The sequence below is a fragment of the Puma concolor genome, chromosome A2 (genome assembly GCF_028749965.1).
Source record: "Puma concolor isolate L17-30 chromosome A2, mPumCon1.1.hap2, whole genome shotgun sequence".
Taxonomy (NCBI): domain Eukaryota; kingdom Metazoa; phylum Chordata; class Mammalia; order Carnivora; family Felidae; genus Puma; species Puma concolor.
In genome coordinates this window covers 70,034,266-70,056,084 of record NC_141668.1, presented here as the reverse complement: position 1 = coordinate 70,056,084, position 21,819 = coordinate 70,034,266, and the positions used below count along the sequence as shown (strand labels likewise).

At 36.3% G+C, this 21,819-nt stretch overlaps 1 protein-coding gene across 1 annotated transcript in view; it reads left to right on the top strand.

The window, feature by feature from the left end:
* Window positions 1-3,128: 3,128 nt before the first annotated feature.
* SDHAF3 (succinate dehydrogenase complex assembly factor 3) overlaps window positions 3,129-21,819 on the top strand; it is a 65,261-nt gene continuing 46,570 nt past the window's right edge. Inside the window, exon 1 of the mRNA XM_025930018.2 lies at window positions 3,129-3,431. Within this exon, the coding sequence (XP_025785803.2) occupies window positions 3,138-3,431 (294 nt within the window). The 5' untranslated portion in view covers window positions 3,129-3,137. The remainder of the gene's footprint in view (window positions 3,432-21,819) is intronic.

Genomic DNA, 21,819 nt, shown 5'->3' with positions numbered 1-21,819 from the left:
GTTTCCACACCTAATGGCATAAAGCAGTTTCCAAATCTTTTCTCACTAGCCTCTCCGATTCACCAACCCTTTCTCATTCTGCTGTAGAGGAAAAGGGTTTAACATTATTTGCAAGTAAGAATTATTTTCAACATGTCAAGGTAAAGACTGGGGCATACTACAAAGTAATAATGCAGTATGCTCCTCACAGGTGTTTTCTTTCTCCTTCTTTCAGTTAATTTTTTCTTATTCATTGATTTTTCCCTACCTCCTTTGTCCTCACAGTTGTCTGTTTGTCAAAAAACTTCTCTAGCAGCTTCTTCTATCTTTTTTTGTGTGGGAGTTCTGTACAAATTCCACACTGCATACTTCAATTGCTGGGTATACTGTGGTTGTTATAGTTTGTGTACCCTGGAAGGCTTAGGGGATGTGTTCCACATAGAGTTTTGAGGAGTTTCCCCTTTCTCTTAAAAGTCTTTTCAAAGCAATTATTCCAGAATGGATTATGTGTCTACTTCTACCTGCACAAAAAAATTTTGAAGGGAATCTGGGAGAAATCATGATTAGGTCATAGATTTGGAAAGTACTGAAAATTGCCTAACCTAGCATTTGACATGTAAGAAAATCCAGGCACAGAGTGGTTGTGTGACTTGCTTAAAAACACACAGGAAATGGGGCGCCTGGGTGGCTCAGGCAGTTGAGCGGCCAACTTCGGCTCAGGTCACGATCTCGCGGTCCGTGAGTTTGAGCCCCGCGTCGGGCTCTGTGCTGACAGTCTGGAGCCTGTTTCGGATTCTGTGTCTCCCTCTCTCTGACCCTCCCCCGTTCATACTGTCTCTCTCTGTCTCAAAAATAAATAAACGTTAAAAAAAAATTAAAAAAAAAAACACACAGGAAAAAGAAACACATGGAGAAAGGATAAAGGAAAGGCCTGCATGTGTTCTGATCTGGATTAGTGACCAGGAATACAACTCAGATCTTACTTTCAATTCATGGCTATTTCGACCACAAGAGGAAAACTGGTCAGCCTAAATTGGAAGGTCAAGGAAACAGAGAAAGTTTTGTCCTCAAAACATACCTCACTGTCCAGCTCTTTGTAGAAAAATAATAATAATAAAAAAAAGGTCCTCTATCATTATAGATGTTATTGCTTGATTCCTCTTCCCAAGGCCTAACCACTATGTCTTGGCTTCTTTTTCACCCATCATTTGCCATTTCTGAGTATTGATTGCCCAATGTTCTGTGGACCTTTTCCGCTCCCTTTAGGCTGAATTAAATCTTTTATTGTTATTTTTTATTAATTCATTGGCAGAATGTTTTTTCCACACTCTAATAAGAGCTTTGGCTCTGAAAGAAGTATTTATTATACATGTAATTTAGCCCCAAAGGAAACCAGAAAAAAAGCAAACTGGAACAAGAAATTAATTTTCAATTTATAGGGATATTAACAGATGAAGTATGGTTAAAAAAAATTCCTGAAGTAAAATAACCACACTGCCATTCAATCCTTGCCATTAATGTGGTTTGTCATAATACCAAATTAAATCCATTTTTTAAAAATGTTCTGTGCTCTTTTAAACAAATATTTTTTTTCTAAATTTTAAGCAGAAGGAAAACGTCCATTCAAGGTAATCAATATTAGAGTACTTACTATTCGTCAGGCACTGTGGTCGGCCCTGAAAAGGATTCTAAAATGAATAAGTCCTTGCCATTGTTAGCCTGTGCATGTCTTCTTTGTCTTTCAAAATGTCTTTGCACAGAAAAAAGTCTGTGAGGGAATCACACAAATTCCTACACTGCCCCTTCATCACTAGGTCATATGAGTCCCTTGACACCCTCAAAATCAGAAAATGCCTGCCCTCATGGAATTTGTATTCTGGGGTATGTGTAGGGGGGAAAAGACAATAAGCAAATAAGCAAAATTTGTGTTTTAGAGAAAAACAGAGAGGGGCTTAGGGAGTTCTTGGCATGGTAATGTTGCAATTTCAAATACAGACGCCAGGGAGGGTCTTAGAAGGGGACCTGAAGTAATGAGCTGAGTGAAATGAAGATGTTAGACAAGAAGACATCTATAGGGGAGAGCATTTCTGGCACAGGAAACACCAAGTGCCAAGGCCCTCAGTTAGGCATGTGCCTGGCCTATTCAAAGATGAACTAGGAGGTAAATGACCAGTATGGCTGGAACTGGCCAACTAGGGAGAGAGCAGTAGGAGAAAATTTAGAGAGCTAAGAAGCGGAGAGACTTTGGGTTTTTCTGGAGTATTTTGTTGAGCAGAGGAGTAACATGATCTAATTTACAGTTTAGGTGGATCATGACCAAAGTTGATAATGGCCAGAAGCAGGAATACAAGAAGCTACCACAATGTTAGGAGGTATTGACTGGAGAGAGAGACGGTTGTAATGGAGAGTATTGTGAGAAATGGTCGAATTTGGCACACATTTTGTTGGTGGAGTTACCAGGATTTGCTGAAGAATCAAAGGTGTGATGGGTCTGAATGAGGCCAAGTTGCTGCCAGCTTTGGAAACCAGTCACATTCTCAGTATCATCTTTGCAAAAGGTGGAGATTTTTAAACGTCCTGATTTTATGTTTTCATCTCAGACTATCTATTCAGCATCTCCAGGATCGTGGCCCTGTAATTAATACACTTAAATGTTTTTCTGTGATTTTTCAGCCAATTTGACTGGAGCTAATGAAACCTGGTGGTTTAGGGCTCACTTGAAAGAGGCTACATTCAGGGCACAAATTGCGAGCACATTGCTGTGCAAAGTATGTGGGTAGGTGGTCTCGTGAATGTACATATCCCTCTCTGATCCCTCTCAGAGAAGAGAAACACTCGAAGACACCTGAAGTGGGTCGATCCAACCACGGAAGGCTTCCTGGAGGGGCCCGACTTTGAAAAAAGCTTTCCCAGGCCTGTATCCGAGGGTAAGAAGAATAGAAAAGAGAGTGTGGCGTGACTGAGGGGTAACAAAAGGCCCACGCCAGAACTCCGGTTGGCTGCCATTCTCCCGGGAACAAATTGGGCTTCAGTAACCGCGCCAAAGGTGTAGCTCCACTAAGGCCACGCCTCCTCCAGGCAAGGACCCGCCCATTTCCCCGTCCGCCACTGCGGCTCAGGTTTCCGGAAGGTCCTGATTTTAGAGCGGACCAAACCGGATGAAGGTCGCGCGCCCTCTTCCGCCCGTGTTCCGGTTCACAAAGACCCCTCTTCTAAGTGGGGTGGGTACGCGTCGTCCTTTTGCGCAGGCGCGCGGTGTGAGGTCCACGCTCGCCTCTATGCCGGCAGGGCACGTCTCGCGGGTCCGCGCCTTGTATCGGCGCATCTTGCTGCTGCACCGGGGTCTGCCCCCAGACCTTAAAGCCCTTGGTGACCAGTACGTGAAGGACGAGTTTAGGAGGCATAAGACCGTTGGTTCTGACGAGGCCCAGCGTTTCTTGCAGGAATGGGAGGCAAGTGAATGCCACCTTTTCTTTGCCCCAGACCCTCAAAGGTGTCCCGGTTTGTCCCCGTGAGAGACCTCCTGTCCCTGCTGGTTTCCCGCGGGCTCCACGCAGGATCGAACAGCGGCAGCCTGTTGCGTTTGAATTAAACAGCGCAAAGCTGTTCAAACAGTACTTCCCAAAGTTACATCACCTGCGGGTCTATTTCTGCCACCGGTTCCTGGCAGGAGCAGATCCCGTTATATCAGCGTCTCCAAAACAATTCGTCTTGAGCTCATTCCCATGCCAGGCTCTGGAGGAATGAGGATGGGAGGTTACAAAATTGAATAAATCACCGTCAAGCAGCTTGTTGCCTCTCCAGTACCTTGCACGTAGCAAGCGCCTATTAATAAATTAATGTTTTCTCGTAACGTAGTTTTCAGACTTAGAGGCTTGTTTCCATACTGTTTTCTAAATGTCCGTGCCCTTTCTCGGGTCTTAATAATGTTCTCAGTTGACTGATAGCAGATACCGGATACAACTGCAAGCAGTGGAGGAGAAAAATGCTCAGAGTTAAGTCAGGTGAAAGTTGATTTCTCGGGAATTTCAAGTTTCGTTACTTTGTTGCATGCTGTACTGTACCATTGCATTAAATCTCAGACACGTGCATTGGGGATTAGCCCTTTGACTTCCCATCCCTTTTTTAGAGTAAGGCTATTTAGAATATTTCGTGGAGTTAGGGGCCTAGCATAACTGCCTTAGTTATGATTTGCAAATATCAATAAATGAATGGATTGGGAGTTAGAGTGTCATCTCAGGTATTTGAAAGCATGAAACAGTGTTAGTAAAAGAACAGAGGTAAGTGATTCTTTGAAAGCTTAAAAAGTTGATGGCCAAATTGATGTCGGGTTTTTTTTTTTTTAATTATAAAGATTATGGTTTGAGTGAACACAGAACGTTTTCACTGAATCTCAGAATTCTTGATTGTAGTTTGCAAGATGGTTATTTAGACAATGGTGAAATTTAGAACTTTTATAAAAATCATGTGTGTTGGAGGTAATTAGACTGCATGGAGCCAGGGAAGTTGACTCTTAAATGCAAATTGCTTTCTTTTAATATGGTAACTTGGTCTTGGAGCCAGAACTGGATTCAGATTCAGGTTCTGGAATTTATTAAATTTCACATCGCTTAATTTTTCCTAGTCTTATTTTCTTATCTGTAAAATAATAACAGTATTTATGCGCCTCTAAATTAATGTCTGTAAATTTATTTATAAGCACTTTTTAAATTGCTAATTGCAGTGAATCTGTAAGAAATTAGGGTGTTTAAGTGACATTTTAAAAGCTAAGTCAGTTTGTGACAGGACAGAAAGGAGAATCTAACACTGTGCTGAGAAGATATAAGGGCACTTTGAGAGGTCCTAAAGTGTAAGAACTTGGAAGTTTTTTAGCAAGAGTAAAAACTCAGAATAAATTGATAATAGGCTGGAGGAGAGAGGCATAAAAATAGAAACAACCAGGTAAATAAAAAATGTGTTGATCAACCTACGAGGCTTGGTATCAGGAATTCAGCCTTTTTTTTTAAAAAAAACCTGTCGAAATAATCTTAGGCTTACAGAAGAGTTTCAGAGACAGTACTGAGTTCCCATATATTCTGTATCCAGCTTCCCCTTACATTAAATTAACATTGTACATAACCATGGTGCAGTTATCAAAAATAAGAATGTAACGTTAAAAAAATAAGGAAATTAACATTGCCACAGTGATGTTAACTACAGGCCTTATTCACATTTTGCCAGTATATCCCCTAATGCTCTTGTTCTGTTGCAGGATCCAATCCAGGATCCCACATTGCATTTAGTCATCCTGTCTCCTTAATTTTCTCTCGTCTGTGACAGTTCTTCAATCTTTTATCTTTCATGTGTTTGACACTTTTTTGAAAAATGTTGGTAAGTTGTTTTGTAGAATATCTCTCAGTCTGGGTTTGCCTGATTTTTTTCCCCCTCATGATTAGATTGATGTTGTGCATTAGTGGGAGGGTGATACCATAACAGTGATGAGTTTTCCTCAACACATCATATCAGAGGGCACGTCATACCAACATGACTTATTGTTTGTGATGTTAACTGTGGTCGCTTGGTTAAAGTGATTATCTGCCAAGTTTCTCCACTGTAAAGTTATTATTTTCCCTTTTGAAATTACTGTATCTATTGGGGGATACTCTGAAGATATACAAATATTTTGTTTCTCCTTAAAGTTTGCCAGTTAGTTTAGCATTCATCGATGGATCTTGCCATTGAGTTCTCGTTGTGATTTTCTATTGCCCTCATTCCCTCTGAATTTATTTCTTGGAATGTTTCTGTGGGTAAGCCTTGTCCCTTCTTCCCCATTATTGATCTAGCATTTTCATTTATTTTTTTGGAATGAAGAAAAGTGTATTTTAATGTGGCTAGGGCCCTGTAATTAATGAGTTCGCAGCTGGGTAAAGATTAGTTTAAACCTAGTGATCTAACTATTTGGGTAAAGTAATAATTCTCACAGTTTCAAGGCAGCTCAGTCTTTCTCAAGTCTGGGAGTTAGAAGGGGGGTAGGGTGGATTCTGCCAAGAGAGGTAGTTTTTCTTTTCCAAGGATGAAGACTAGAGAAGATTCTAATGACTTGGAGGGGAATAGAACTTGGCTAGCACAGTGATACCAACAAGTGATATCCTTCAGCCTTCTGGGCTTTTTTTCTCTCCTATGTGTTCTTCAAAATATCTGATTTATGATTATGTTATATATGATGCTACTATTTATGGCATGGGTTTCTGTTGTTTTGGTTAATGATGATTACATATTTGGCACGCATAAGTATTACTAGCTTGATGCTTATGTTTATGTCAAGCTAATTAAGAGTAACACAGTTGTAGACTTACTATTCTTTGTGGACTTTGGATTTTGATATTCTCTCATATATTTCTAAAATTACTTAAGAACTTGAATGTATTCTGAATTTGCTTTACTTTAAAGGGTAAACTTGGGTATGGGTACCACTGGGGAAAAGAGAAAGGAAGGATCAGGCATATTAGAGGTCCCAGCATCAGGAGGAAAGTTCTCTGTTCCTTTCGTTTGTAATCATGGAAAACTGGCAAATGATAGAGCGAATTCAGCTGGGGAACTTTCTGTTCAAGGACCACTTAGGGGAAGGTAGGAGGAAAGTACTTCATGTTTTCTAAGGATAAAAATATATATGCTTACATACAGAGAAAATAGTGAATTTATATAATATCTTACCATAAGAGAAAAAAAAATGTAGGTTCAGGAAGAGTTGTTGGGAATCTGTTAGGGAGAATGTGTGTTGTAATCTTACCTCAGATCTTTTATTTTTTTTTTTATTTTTTATTTTTTTAAAATTTTTTTTTTTTCAACATTTATTTATTTTTGGGACAGAGAGAGACAGAGCATGAATGGGGGAGGGGCAGAGAGAGAGGGAGACACAGAATCGGAAACAGGCTCCAGGCTCTGAGCCATCAGCCCAGAGCCTGACGCGGGGCTCGAACTCACGGACTGCGAGATCGTGACCTGGCTGAAGTCGGTCGCTTAACCGACTGCGCCACCCAGGCGCCCCAACCTCAGATCTTTTAGGAGGCAACTCTTAGCAGTGGAATTGGGGCTGGGTAGATGAGGGGTCTTACTTATTATTGCATTTTTAAAGTTCTAACTGCTCAGTTTTGAAGAATAACTGATTTAGGTAATACTTTCCTTTTTTCCCCCCCTCTCTGTCTGCCCTGTTGTGGCGAGAAGGACTATTCACCACTTATTTTCTGGGAAATCAGAATAAACGTTGAAGATTAAATAGCAAGTAAAACATGGTTGTTATAGAATGTGAGATGAAGAGTGATAAACTGCTGTCAGGACTCACTCTGAACAGACTCTGTGTGTTTAATTTTTCCTTTTCTGCCCCATTTGTTTATGTACATTGTTTTCTTGTCAGGTTTCTTTGTTTTTCCTAAGTAGCTGTTTTGCTCTGAGTCTGTTGGGATATGTTTATAGTAGAGGTTATTTCTGGAAAGAAGTTGTTTCTTTTTGCTTACACATTCTATAAGTAGTTATCGATCACATTATCGATCATAATATCCATCTTATTATTGCCAGGCAAAGTGCTAGGCATTGTGGCACACAAAAATGAATAATAATTGTATTTTATTTTCATGGTGTCCAAAATTTAGTAGCGTATATTAGACAATTGTAATACAGTAGAGGGGCGCCTCAGTGGCTCAGTCGGTTGAGCATCTGACTTTAGCTCAGGTCACGAGCTAAAGTGGGTTCGAGCCCTGCATCAGGCTCACTGCTGTAAACACAGAATGCGCTTCAGATCCTCTGTCTCCCCCTTCTCTGCCCCTCCCCTGCTCACTCTGTCTCTCAAAAATAAATAAACATTAAAAAAATTCTAATACAGTATGAAAGTGTTAAATGCGATGGGAGCAAGTAGGGAGTGGAGACGGTTGAGGGCCACATATAATGTCTAGTTGAGTCTTGAGCAAGTCAAAGTTACCATGTCAAGAAAAAGACTTTCTCAAAAGTGGGAATAACATATACAGAGGTATTGAGGTCAGAAACAGTGTGACTTTTTCTAGGATTTGCAGCGATGTATTTAGAATTTAGTGTCGTATATGAGAGATTAGGAAGAGATAAAGTTAGAGAGGTAGCAAGAGCCAGGATATTCTCCTAAGGATTTTAGGAGTCCCTGAATTTTAGGATTATTTGGAATTCCTGAAAGATTTTAAGCAGTGGTGAAATGATTCGAATTATATTCTAGAAAGATCACGTTAGCAGCAATATAAAGGAATGATGAAGGATGAGTAGATTGAAGGTAGGGAGTATTATTAGGAGAGATGTTGTAATCCCAAATATATATGTGCCCGAACAAAGACAGGTGTTGAGAATGGGGAGTATGGATTTAAGTGTTATCCTTTATAATGTAGAATGGGACTTGACTTGGTGACTGATGGAGGATTAATGAAAGAAGAGGAAATAGAATGGATAACTCTCAGGTTTTCGAACATGATACCAGTAACCAGAGTAGGTCTGTAGAAAGGGCAGATGAAGAATGAGTACAGTATGGTACATTTTGTGTTAAGCATTTTGGTGGGACAGTCAGGTGGAAATGTTCTGAGGTATAAGTCTCATACTTAGCAGACAGGTTGTGGCTGGAGATAGAGAATTGGAATTCATTATCTGTAGTTAGCTGGTCGTTCAAAGGTATGGTTGAAAGTGCCCAGGTTGGGTAAAACCTGGGCGAAGGTAGGCAGAAATAGACCACTAACATTTAGGAGTTAAGAGAAAGAAGGTAGTAGTATAGTGCTGGAACTGTTTAGTTCTTTTCTTCTGCAGTTGGTTGGTTCTGGCCTCTTCTGCACAGGAATGTACTTTTGTCCTTATGTTTAATTGTGTAGATTTGTATGATGGTCTAGATATTATGTAACATTTGCTTTTTTGTTTTATTTTGTTCTATTTGAGAAGAGGATGTGCTTCAGAGTTCATGTAACCATCCATTTGGAACTCACAATATCCTTGTCTTAAAACTTTGAAGTAGATCATCAGATAAAAAATGTATGATTAAGTTGCATGTCACCTATATTTAGAGTTTCCCTAACTTAGGATAATTAGGCTTGAATGGGTATTTTGCAGTTTTTATAATTGTATGCCTTTCTTACCTGATTTGGGGACCTCATTTTGTCGCTTATTAACATCCCGATTTGTGGTTTGTGTTTGAGCTTGCAGAAGAAAAGGAATCCTCTGTTCCATAGATGGATCGTAGATGTTGGGGGATGCATCTACGAAGTAAGAGAGAGTCATTTGTGAACTTCTCAGTTGTGCTGTTCATTCAGCAAGTTCCTCAATATAGTGTTTTTGTGATGGTTTATTGGATGGTGATGGTTTATTGAACGGTGATGTATGTTTTCTTCATTAAGCTTTACCTTTTAAAAATTTTTAGCCATATTGTGATCCTTATCTAATGTGGAAGAGGGGATAAAGGAGAGGATATGAAACTGTCTATCTTTGGAACATAAATTTTTTTCCCCTTTCTGAGGTATTTGGCTTTGTAGTGATGCTTTTAAGATGTTGTTTTTATTTAGGAATATTTAACTTTTATTGATGTCACGAGATGTGTTATAACAATGCTTGTGTTATAAATAGCTAAAAGTATTTTAAAAATCCCAATTTGATCAATATTGCATGTATTGACATTACTGAAACATAGAGGTGTATTTCTTTTATTTAAATGACTTAAAATTTATTTGATTTTTCAGGCTTAAAATAATGGTAGTATAATAATATTAATATGCTAGTGGTTATGGTTCTAAAATACATTTCTACACCCAATGTGGAGCTTGAGCTCATGACCCCAAGATCAAGAGTCAGGTGTTTTACTGGGTGAGCCAGTCAGGCACCCTAAAAAAATAAAGAAAAGAAAATAGATCTGTATGTGTGTGTGTATACATAACACACAGTCTTAAAAATTTAAAATAAATGTTTGCACAGAATTTAAGAAGATAAAGGATTGTATATGCATAGGTTTACTGGTTTAACATACTATTTTTTTTTTTGAAATATATTTTACAGTTGCTTAAGAAGAATAAATGTCTGAAATTTTACATAGAGAGTATTAGAATTGACTGAAAGGGAGCTTTGGATTGCTAAAATAAATTCATTTTTTATTTTCAGTTAATGCACTTAAAAAAAGTCAAGGTAATGTACGCACATGGTTAAAAATTAGTATAGTACGGTTATAATAAAAAGCAATATTTTTTTATTCCTTATTTATCTCTGTAATTGAACTTTTTTTATTTTATTTCATTATTATGTCTCAAATACCTTGTGAATTTTGGTCATCTGTCCTTATTTACAAATAAAGCAGTAAGAAACAGAATTCTGCATACAGATAGGCTTGTTGATTGGAAACTTACTTTCAGGGTTAGACTTTCAATTAATCTCCCTTAGATTTGCTTCTCACTCCTAGTTTCTTTACCTACCTGTATTTGTGTTCAGTTGGTTCTGGTGGTTTGGCTTCATGTTCAGCTATATTCTCTGCTCTGTATTCTAAGCTTTGGCTCCCTGTATCTGCACTGTTTTATGAGCTATACTCTGCTACCTGCTTTCTGTCATGAGAAATGTACTGAAATCTCTTGGCTGGTAATGGCTCCATTGTTCTTTAGTCATTATGGATTACTCCTTCTAGAAATTCTTTACTATCAGGTTAAGGAGGTTTTGAAGGGGAGGAAATAAGAAATAACGCTGCTGCTGCTGCTGCTGCTAGGATTTCTCCAGTCTGCCATCTTAAACTGGAACCTCCATTCTTTCATTTTTAAAGATAAAGTAACTAAGGCTTACAGAAGTAAAATGACCTATTTGGTATCACACAGCTAGATAGGACAAAAATCTTGTGCTCTTACCTCATGAAATTAATGTTTCGAAAAAATATTAAACTTTTGCAACATAAAATGTTTATTGGTGTTTTTCCTTTGAATTTTGCTTGTTTGCTTGCAACAGTTTATTTGTATATTTGATTCTTCCTCCAGTTTTTGTATTTTTCCTAAGGGAAAGAGAAGCTTCTTAATCATATTTTTATCTTCTACACCTCTAGCATAATAAATAAAAGTTTAATTATTGTTACATAATGATTTATTTTTAAGTTTATTAGCCCAAGATGCTAGTTGCCACACATTTCTTTCTCAAAATTTTTTTCAGTAATGAAATGAGAATGGAAGTTGCTACGATACATCTGTTAAACTGTTGTTAAAGTTAGGCACATACATTTTTCTGTAATTTTTGGAAGGTTTATTTAGGCCTCAGTGGTCTCAGTAAGAATAGTATTTTATCCTTGAAGATAGGGATGGACCAATACATTTTTTTACCTCTAAGATATGCTTATATTAGATGAGTTAAAACTGTATCAAATTGGCTTAACTTATTTACACTTTTATGGTAACACTGATTTTTCTGTCTAATCTTTTCTGTTGGTTTTAGGGTAATATGTTTTTATAGTAATAGAATGGGTAAGAAAAAAACAAAACAAAAACATTGTATTTGTTTTTTTTAAGATTTAATGTTTTTAATTTTTTTAAATTATTTTTTAATTTACATCCAAGTTAGTTAACATATAGTGCAACAGTGATTTCAGGAGTAGATTCCTTAATGCTCCTCACCCATTTAGCCCATCCCCACTCCTCCAACCCCTCCAGCAATCTTTGTTTGTTCCCTATATTTAAGAGTCTCTTATGTTTTGTCCTCCCTGTGTTTATATTATTTTTGCTTCCCTTCCCTTATGTTCATCTGTTTTGTATCTTAAATTCCTCAGATGAGTGAAGTCATATGATACTTGTCTTTCTCTGACTAATTTTGTTTAGCATAATACCCTCTAGTTCCATCCATGTAGTTGCAAATGGTACATTTTGTTTTTGTAATACAGTTAAAATTAATATAAAATTAAGAACTTCTTAATTTTAGAAAGTTAAAAAGGCAAATGGAATATATTTGGAATTAATGTGATATATGATTAACAGCATTAATATAAAACACTTATTAGCTTGGATAGTGAAAACACTAACAGCTTTAATAAAATAATGGGTAAAAGGGACTCTAATATGAGATCATTCTATGATTTATATACAAGGATGTCAATTGTGCTGCATGTATATGGTAATAATGAAAAATCTAAAGCAGTGTAGATATTCAATGATGGAGGAAGAATGAAATGATAGCATAGCCATATGATGGATGGGTTAGTATGCAGCTAGCAATAGCATTTCAGAAGCATTAACGGCATGGAAACCTGTTCATGATATAATTAACCAGAAACAGTGTTTATCTTTTGGTGTCATGGTTAAGGATGATTATACTTTTCTTCCTTGAACCTCATATTTTCCAGATTCCAGATCCAGTTTTGTAAATGCAATGAAAAAAACTATTCAACATTGTAAATGGCCAATGAAATAAGATAGAAGAAATAAAAGGTATCTGGATTGGAAAAAAGGAAGAAAACTGTGTTTATTCACAGACAATATGATTATGTAGAAAGTCTGATGGAATCTACAAAAAAAATCTGGAATTAGTAAGTCAGTTTAACAAGATTGTATGATAACATGATCAATACACAAAAATTAACTGTATATTTATATACTAGCAGTGCAAACTTGGAAATTAAGATTTAAAAATACTGCTTACCATAAAAAATATTAAATACTCAGAGATAATTCAGACAAAGGATATACAAACCTGTACACTGAAAACTATCAAATATTGTAAAAAAAAAAATATGTAGGCTCAAAATTAAACCTTATCTAGTTACTAACCACTAGAAGACCTATTTTAGAATTGTTAGTGGTCTAAACTGAGATCAGAAAAGAATCATCAGGGCCATTTTCTGGCATAAAGTTTTTTTTTTTTTTTTTTTAAAACAACATGAAGAATATTCTCCTGCTTAATTTCCTAGAGATCATACTTAACTATTCATTGATTCTCCAGTAACTTAATTTGATCAAAATTCAGTTGCTACTTAATAACTGTTAAAAATCTATTGTATTTTAATTTTTCACATTTTCTTTTTTCCAAGTATTGTAGAAGTTGTACCAGGCTGACAGGACTGAGAGGAGAGATTGGTTAACTGTTGGTTTGTCTGCTAGTAGGTCAGTCAGAGAGGATGAAGACTGGTGAGTGGGCTAACTTGGTGGCTTGGAAGCCAGTAAGTAGGTTTAGGACAGAGATTCCAGGTAGGAATGTGCTCCCCAAGATTGTGATTATAATTCCTGGTGATTGATCTTGTAGGTCTGGAATTGGACTTTGTGTACCAACATACCAATATACCCAGAGACGATCAGAGATGTTGGCATCAGACTCATACTAACTAAATTTATAAATATTGAAGTATGAATCAGAATGATGATTGAAGTATAAACCAGAATATTCATTTCTGTGGGTGGGGGAATGGGGACTGGTGAAGGGGGCTCTTCTTTTCCAGGAGTCAGAATATTTATATTTAGACCCAGGGATCTCTCTCTTTTTTATTTATTTTTTATTTTTTTTTTTAACGTTTATTTATTTTTAGGACAGAGAGAGACAGAGCATGAACGGGGGAGGGTCAGAGAGAGAGGGAGACACAGAATCTGAAAGAGGCTCCAGGCTCTGAGCTGTCACCACAAGCACAGAGCCTGACGCGGGGCTCGAACTCACATAGCGCGAGATCGTGACCGAGCCGAAGTCGGACGCTTAACCGACTGAGCCACCCAGGTGCCCCGACCCAGGGATCTCTTTTACAGAGATCTCAGAATTCAGAATTTTTTAGATTTTTTAGAAAGGTAAAAAGGAGTATGACTGAATTTTATGAAATACTCCAGTGGAATCTGGGATCGTACCTGTAATCAAATATGTTAATATTTCTATAGTAAAATATTTGACAGTTAATATTAAATAGAATAAATAAAGGGCTCATGTCCATTTAGGTTAAGATTTGTTGCCTGATAAGTTCTGAAAAAGCTTTTGTTTTTTTGAAACTTTTTTGACATCAGAATTGTAAGTGCAGGATTGTGGACCTCTATTAAGCTTTCTGGGAAACTGAATTAGTATTTAGAAGGTTGCCTGGTAAACATGGAATTAAAATAATGGGAAGTGGGTAGGCATGAGAAATTTTTCATCAGGCCTCACTGTATCTGCAGCAGAAAACATCGTGGGTTCTATTGCTTCACTGCTTTTTTTTTTCCTGGATAGTGCTGAACGCATATCAGCAAGTTTGCCCCCTCTGAATAGTTTATTATTTTATTATTTTCATTGTAAGCACTTTATTTCTGTCAAAGCTTTATTATTATTATTGCTATTAATGTGCTAATAGATTCAGCTACCTAATTTGTCATCTGGGCCTGAGAGAATGCAGATATTTCCCATTGTGTGTTGATTTAATTAGCTTGATTCCCAAGGGAGGATCATATTTATCTTATTTACAAGTTTTTGCTCTTCTCAACTTGTAAATCACTAGAGCTTGGAAGCATTTCCAAAATAAACTGCATTTTGACTTCTGTGCTCTCAAAAAATAAGTATTTATGCTTTATTTGAATAGAACTTAAATACACACATAAATGTTTTATTTTCCTTCAAAAAGATTTCATTATTATAAACAAATAAAAATAGAGTATTATATACTGTATGTTTAAGTAACAAAGGTTTCTGGACTTTGATGCAGTGACTCTTCATTTTGCTGAAGGTGAGGAGACCTACAGCTTGTTTAAAAACTATCGCATTGAATAAAAAAATACATACACTTCTCATAGAGACTTTCCCTCTTCCAAACTAAGACTGGCAGTAGATGGCAAGGCAAATACATATATACATTTACCCCAAAACAACCACAACAACGTCAGCATGTAGCATCAGTGGGCCTAGTTTCATAGCACACATTCTAAACCATGACTCCTCCAAAAGGCATCTTGTTCACTGCCTCACACTTCCCAGCATGGGCCGTGATAGTTTGTGTATGTTACTTAGCCATTTCATAAGCAATGGATACATACATTGATAGCTCAGGATTCCTAGCCAATGACCCCAGTTAATACTGCTTATAAAAAAATACCATGAACATCTTTAAATGCCTTTACAAAGCTAAGAGCAAGATGTGCAGAGTGAGAAAAACTTATTTTAAAAAATTTGGAAACATGTATAACTTTGATAATAGTGTCTGAGTGCTCTAAAACCCTTGGCTACTTCATTCATGTAAATCAGTTAATACTTCCAGGATGCTTTTAGAAAGTGCAGTATGATTCTGTTCTAATTTTGTAATTAAATCTAATGAGGGTAGAGACAGAGGTCTATACCACGTTTTCTTCACTCTGGAATTCATGTGGAGATACTCAGTTTTCTCTATCCTCCGCTCATCCTCAAACCCCTCCATCTCCCCCTCCTCCTGTCATCCTCTTCACTTTCTTCCTCTTCCTCTTTTTTTCTTTTTTAGGCAACAAGCTATCTCCTTTGTACCATCAAGTTTTCCCTACTGGCTAAATTCTTTTTCTTTTTTTAGCCTCACTACCTTATTGTGAGGCTGTTTTTTTTTTTTTTTTTTTTTTTTCAGATTACTCAACATCTGTTTGGTCTTCAGTGGAGATGCTAGGGCTTTTGGCTTTGATCTTAGGGTGCACTCTGAACAGAACAGAAGAAATTAGCCAGTAATGGCCATTTGGGGGCGTTAGGATCTTTCCTGCTTCCCCAAGTGGTCCAAAATGCTCCATTTTTGGATCATCAAATTTGGATTTCCTTTCCCTACATATTGTCTTCTATATCTCAGGGCACTTAGAACACTGCAAAGGAAAACAAAGCAAAAACTACGATGCTTATTGGGACCTCTGGATTTTTCTTCTTTTGTACAGATGCTGCTTTACCTGCATAAAGTAGGCAGCTGGACTGTTTGCTCTGGGCCACCTTTAGCCATATTAACTATGCCAGCCTCTGCGTATAGTTTTAAAGAAGAATTTGGTAGTTTAATGATTATTATTAGGATAGTTACAAAAGTATATAATTAAGAACTATTTAAAAATATATATTTCTATGCCATTTTCAGCTATTGTATTTAATCTATCAGTTTCATCTAGATTTGTCAAGCTTTGGGGACAAAGATTGTAGTGATAGAAGTTTCTGAAGCTTGATACTTTTGTAACTACTTTTATACTATATTTTTGAAAAGTTGTTTATAAATCGATTTTTTTTTTTAATGTAACTATACTTTAAATATACTGGCAAACTTACTATTAAGTAAGGGAATTCTTTGTGAATCCTTTTGGGGTGAATAATCAGCCCATAATTTGTTTCTTTGTGTAAACCTGCATTTGCATACATCAAATGTGTTTTAAATAGGGTGTGTCTACACATGTCGATGGCGTGTGTCTAAAAAGAATAAAATTTAATTTCTGTTTGATGTGAAGAACAAATTCAGATTTGGCACTTTTGATGAGTGAGACACACCAGATTATTTTAGTTCTATTCTTTTCAACTAAATGCTATCAAAATGTGCTCTACACCCTAAATTAAGGAGGTGGCAGTGTTCATATAGTAAGATTGAACTACAGTATATTTTTAAACTATATTTTCTTAAATATTCACTGGGCTAGTGTGAAGTTATCCAAAGTTTAAAAAGTTATTTAGTTTTTTTCTATCTTAAAAGCAAACTTTATCCCAAATCCTAATATTTTGTTTTTCTTTTTGTTTTATCTTTGTAGTCATAGTAGTAGATGTATACGTTGCTTTTTAGTTATGTTTGTTAGCTTTCTACTCTCTGTAGTTTGATTCCCAGTAGTTTATTGCTCTGCTTAATACTTGGAAGATACTAATGATAATGTGTCCTCCTTTTGTGGATTTTAAAATGGTGTTAACCAGAATTAGCCGTAAACATCTCTTTAGTCCATAATATAGCATAAACATGGTATATTTATAGTGAAAACATAAAATGTATTTGCTGTTGTGTAATATTCTAACTGCTCTGTGGTTAAATAGACTTTTTCTGCAAGGCTGTCTGGGGAGCCTAACTACTATTTGTTACATTGTTTCTCTGGGAAAGTTATACACAAATCAAAGCTGAGAGCGTTGGGAACTTGGCTGCATCTTTTAGATCCTTTGCACAGCCTACTGGATAGTCAGTCAAAGGAAAATCCTCTCTCGATTGAACATGGGTACTGTTGGGTCCCTTGGAAAGTAAAGCCTTTCCTTGACAACTGGAGGAGTAGTCAGTGGGTTAGGGAACCTTTGGAAATGTCCTGGGATTTAGGAGAAAAGCCTTTTGTACAAAAATAGAGCCAAACATTTGTTTTTCTATGGTCTTTACAAATTGAGTGTATTGAGGGATAGTCCAGAGGACATTATTAAGGTCAAAAACTGGAAGGGAAGTAAAGAATCAGAAATTGTTCCAAATATGGGCCTTGAATTGCGTGAGGATGTTGGTCACACGATGTCAGGGAGGACTAGATGGAAGCAGCCCATCTGAGTTTATTGGTTCACTCATTCATTCAATGCCTACTCATTTTCAGGGGATTCAGAGATTAATACATGGTCAGTATCTTTAGGGAGTTTATTAAGTTGGCTACAAGACTGTGTAAGATAGTATGCGACACATTGTACCTTAAAGAATAGCAGCTGGAAATGTTGGTCTTTGGGCAGTAGGGCAAAAACCTGTATGAGTACAGGAGGAAAACTCCTTCAGCTAATTGCATCAATGATTAGGCAGTTTTCTACTCAGTGTATCTACCTTGTCTCTTGATGTTCCTTCATAGGGATCCATTCTGTTGTATTCTAAAGATCTTTTTATCTTTGAGTTTCTTTTACCCCGGGGCACCTGGGTGGCTCAGTAGGTTAAGTGTCCGACTTTGCTCAGGTCACAATCTGGTGGTCCGTGAGTTGGAGCCCTGTGTTGGTCTCTGTGCTGACAGTTCAGAGCCTGGTGTCTGCTTTGGGTTCTGTGTCTCCCTCTCTCTGCCCTTCCCCTGCTTGCTCTGTCTCTCTCTCACAAACATTAAAAATCTCCCTGTGGGAGATTCCATTGTAAACTGTTATCAGTAACACTTTAATGATTATCTGACATTGACTAGTCCAGTCACATACCCTGTGACCTTGGATAATTTGATTAACCACTCCAAGCCTGTTTCCTCATCAGTAAAATGGGAATACCAGCAGTAGTTACCTCTGAGGTTAAGGAGTCAGTAAGATAATGTATTCACAACGGTTGCCTTGAGCCAGAATTAGTTCTCAATAAATGCTAGCTACTTAACCTCTGGTGTGGGGTAGGAAGGAGGCAAGATTTGTTGACGGTGCTAAAAACAAATTTTGTGATTTCATTTTTCTTAATTCTTCTTTCTCTCTTATCTTCTATATCCAATTAGTTGGTAAATTCTGTTGATTTTGTTTCCTATTACCATATCAGAACCCTGACCTATTTGCATTCTCATTACCTCTAGATGTTTATAGCAATATCATAAATAATCTTGCCTCATCTCTTTTAATTGTCAGCTTATAAAACACAACTTTGACCGTATCATTGCTTTTGTCAAAAATCATCATTGTTTTCCCATTGGCCTCTCTTTAACCTAGAGTTTGAAACTCTGCAAAATCTGGCTTGAATATATTTTTCCTTCCATCTCAATATTCTCTACCATGTAGCCTACGATCCAGTCACATTTGACTGACTGTTGTTCTCTAAATGTGACTTGAAGTTGTTTTGACTTTCACTATTCATTTGGTCTAAATGTTTTCCTTTTTCCATATGGCCAAATCCTAAAATATCTTTTACAACAGCTTCAGTACTTTCATATCTACTCTTTCTTAATTAATTCTTCAGTATATAGCAAAACTCTATCTTCTAATTTCCTAAAACATTCTTTTTTTGGCATTTTTGTTTTGACAATGTTTCAACATTGTAGTATAGTTATTTATGCACGTTCTTTTGGCACTAGTAGATGGTAAATCCCTTGAGGACAAAAATTCTGTTTTACCTATCTTTGTGTACTTTTTAAAGCTCCTGGGACAGTGTTTTGCTTATAAAAGATGTTCAGTGAATCTTGTCTTTTTTTTCCCAAAAGAAAATTTGTGTGATTATATTTCAGATGAAGACCAAACATACTAATAGCCATAGTTAGATTAAAAAATTAATCAGTCGAATGTGTGTAGCCTTTATAAAGATTAAGAGTTATGCAAAGTTTTTTACCCTGATACGAGAATTCTTAAATTGTATTTCATAAATACATAAGAATTCAGTGTTAAATTTCATAGGGTACTAGGCTTAGTCCAAGCAGTTTAATTCATGTTTTTGTCTAGATATATTGATCAGTCACTAGGCATATGAATGTAGGTACAGTTTATAATTGTGTTGTTGTTGTTGCTGTGTAGCTGTTACTAAGCTTTTGGTCTTTATAAAATTTATAACCAACATGTGTGGTTCTTAATTACTCAGGACAAGTTAAAGTAGTTTTATATTCCTGTTTCCTTTTCCATTGAAGATAGTTTTTAAAGTGCCTAAAGTGGGGAAGAGGTGAGGAACAAATATTTAAGGAATTTAAGATCATGAACTGCAAGAGACCTAGGATAGCCATAATTGCTAAGAATCTTGGAAACAAAAAAGAGGTTGAGTGTCCGTCATGCAGTTTCCTTAAGCTGCAGTCAACACCATCTTCTCTCAGGAAGAAGAGAGGAGCTAAGAGCAACTGTGCATAATCATTTTCACTAAATTCTTCTAAGAATATGTATCTTGTTTATAACTGGATTCTAATATTGGGAAACAAATCCTCTACCGAGACACTGGAATTTTCCAGTATCAGAAGAGATACTGGTATTTTTTGTGAAGTGTAATTTCAGAAGTTTCCACATGATGGCAGAAGATCCTTATATCTGGAAAGGCTGTTGAATGAATTTCAGAAAAGTTTATTTCAATTTTATCAGAAATAGGGGCGCCTGGGTGGCTCAGTCAGTTAAGCATCCGACTTCGGCTCGGGTCATGATCTCATGGCTCCTGAGTTCAAGCCCCTTGTCGGTGTGTCGGGTGGCCGTGTTGGGCCGTGTTGGGCCGTGTTGGGCCGTGTCGGGCCGTGTCGGGTTCTGTTCTGACAGCTCAGAGCCGGGAGCCTGCTTCGGATTCTGTGTCTCCCTCTCTCTCTGCCCCTGCCCTGCTCACACACTGTCTCTGTCTCTCAAAAAGTGAATAAACGTTAAAAAAAATATATATTAAAAAAACTAAAAAAAAATTTTTATCTGAAATAGTGTTTTGTCTTTTCATGTTGCAGCTAGTAATTTTCCTGTTTGTATTGTCTCATATAAATATGTATATCTATATCAAATGTTCTTGCCATTTAAAGGATTTTAAATGTTTTCACTAATTTTAAAGTAGAACTTTTTTTCTCTTTTCTTGTATACAGGTTTAATCCATTTTTGAAGGTTTTATGGGTTTCCCCTGAATAGTGTTTAAAATAATTTTTTTGGTAAGTGTATTTTTTCTTGATTAGTCAGTTTAGGGGAAATTTCGCTTGGTTGTTTACTATTTATAAATGTATCAAACCCAGTATGTGGACTTTTATTTGACTTTATTTTAGAAATTAAGGAATTGATGCAACATACATTCTTTTATGTTAACTTGCTTAGAATTTTGAATGGTTGTCTCAGGCTTACTGTTTTCACTATCATTGTCAGATCTTCTGTGCAAGTGCCCTTGTCTTAATTTAAGAAATTCATTTCATTCTGTAAATATTAATGCTTGCCATGTTTCATATACCACTGTAGACACTGATAATTCATAATCATAAAAAATTTCACCAGGTATAATCTTTGTTTTCTGGAGTTGACAATCTTTCAAGGCAGATAGCTACCAAAATACATTATTGTTTTTGAGTTAATATTTGTGATTCTTACTAAAACAGTGTACTTTTAATAAAAATTTAAAGGTCATCATTTGACCTGAAAAAGATCAAAGTAAAAATTTGGAAAGTTTGTGGAAATTTTGTTTTGAACATTAGATGATTATCTAGTTTGAAAAAAGGGAATGGCATGGCATTTTTTACCTGTGGCTGGAAACATTATGGCCTTTTTCAATGTGCAAGTGTTTTTTTTTGTATTGTATAATTTGTCAAAAGTGAGATACCTGGGTGTAAAGCATTAAAGTAAAATTGTACAACACACATACACATATATAAAAGGTATATTTATTGACCTACAAATTTGGCTTTTATTGATAGACCTGTACAATAGTTCTTTATGAAAACTTTCCAAAAATAAATTTTCAAAATATAAAAATTATATGTATCTGTTTACTTTAAGGCACCTCCCCCCTTTATAGTGATTATATGAACAATACAAAAAGAACATAAGTAGGATAATAACTCTTGGGATATAGTAATATCCTTTCTTTTTAGCTGTTTCTGTCTATAATACTGTGTCACTTTTTTCCTGAAGAACACAATTTTGTCAATATTGTTTTGTTATTTAAAATTTTTCCTTAAAATTGCCTGCAAGCCTTTTCAAAGTTACATTTTATCATTAACAGCTTTGAATTGTTGACTTCTTTGAGAAAAACATCTTTCTGTAGGTACTGAGATATCAAAGGAGCTAAAGGTAATTCTGCTCAATGGAGGATTTCTCAAATTAACCTTTTTTTTTTTTTGTACTTTAAGGTATCACTATTTAAGCCCAAATATTTTAACAGGTACTATCTTTTAATCTCCATTTAGAGTAACTTTCTTTGACAAATATTTTTACAAGACAGACCTTGTCAGATAAGTTGTCTTTATGATTATTTTGAATGTTTTGCCAAATTTAGATGCTCGAAAATCATAGGCCTTTTCAATTTTTATCCATTTTAGTGTGAGTATAAATATATCCATTTATAAATAGCTCCTTTAAAAGATGGCTGTCAAAAGTTGTAATAGA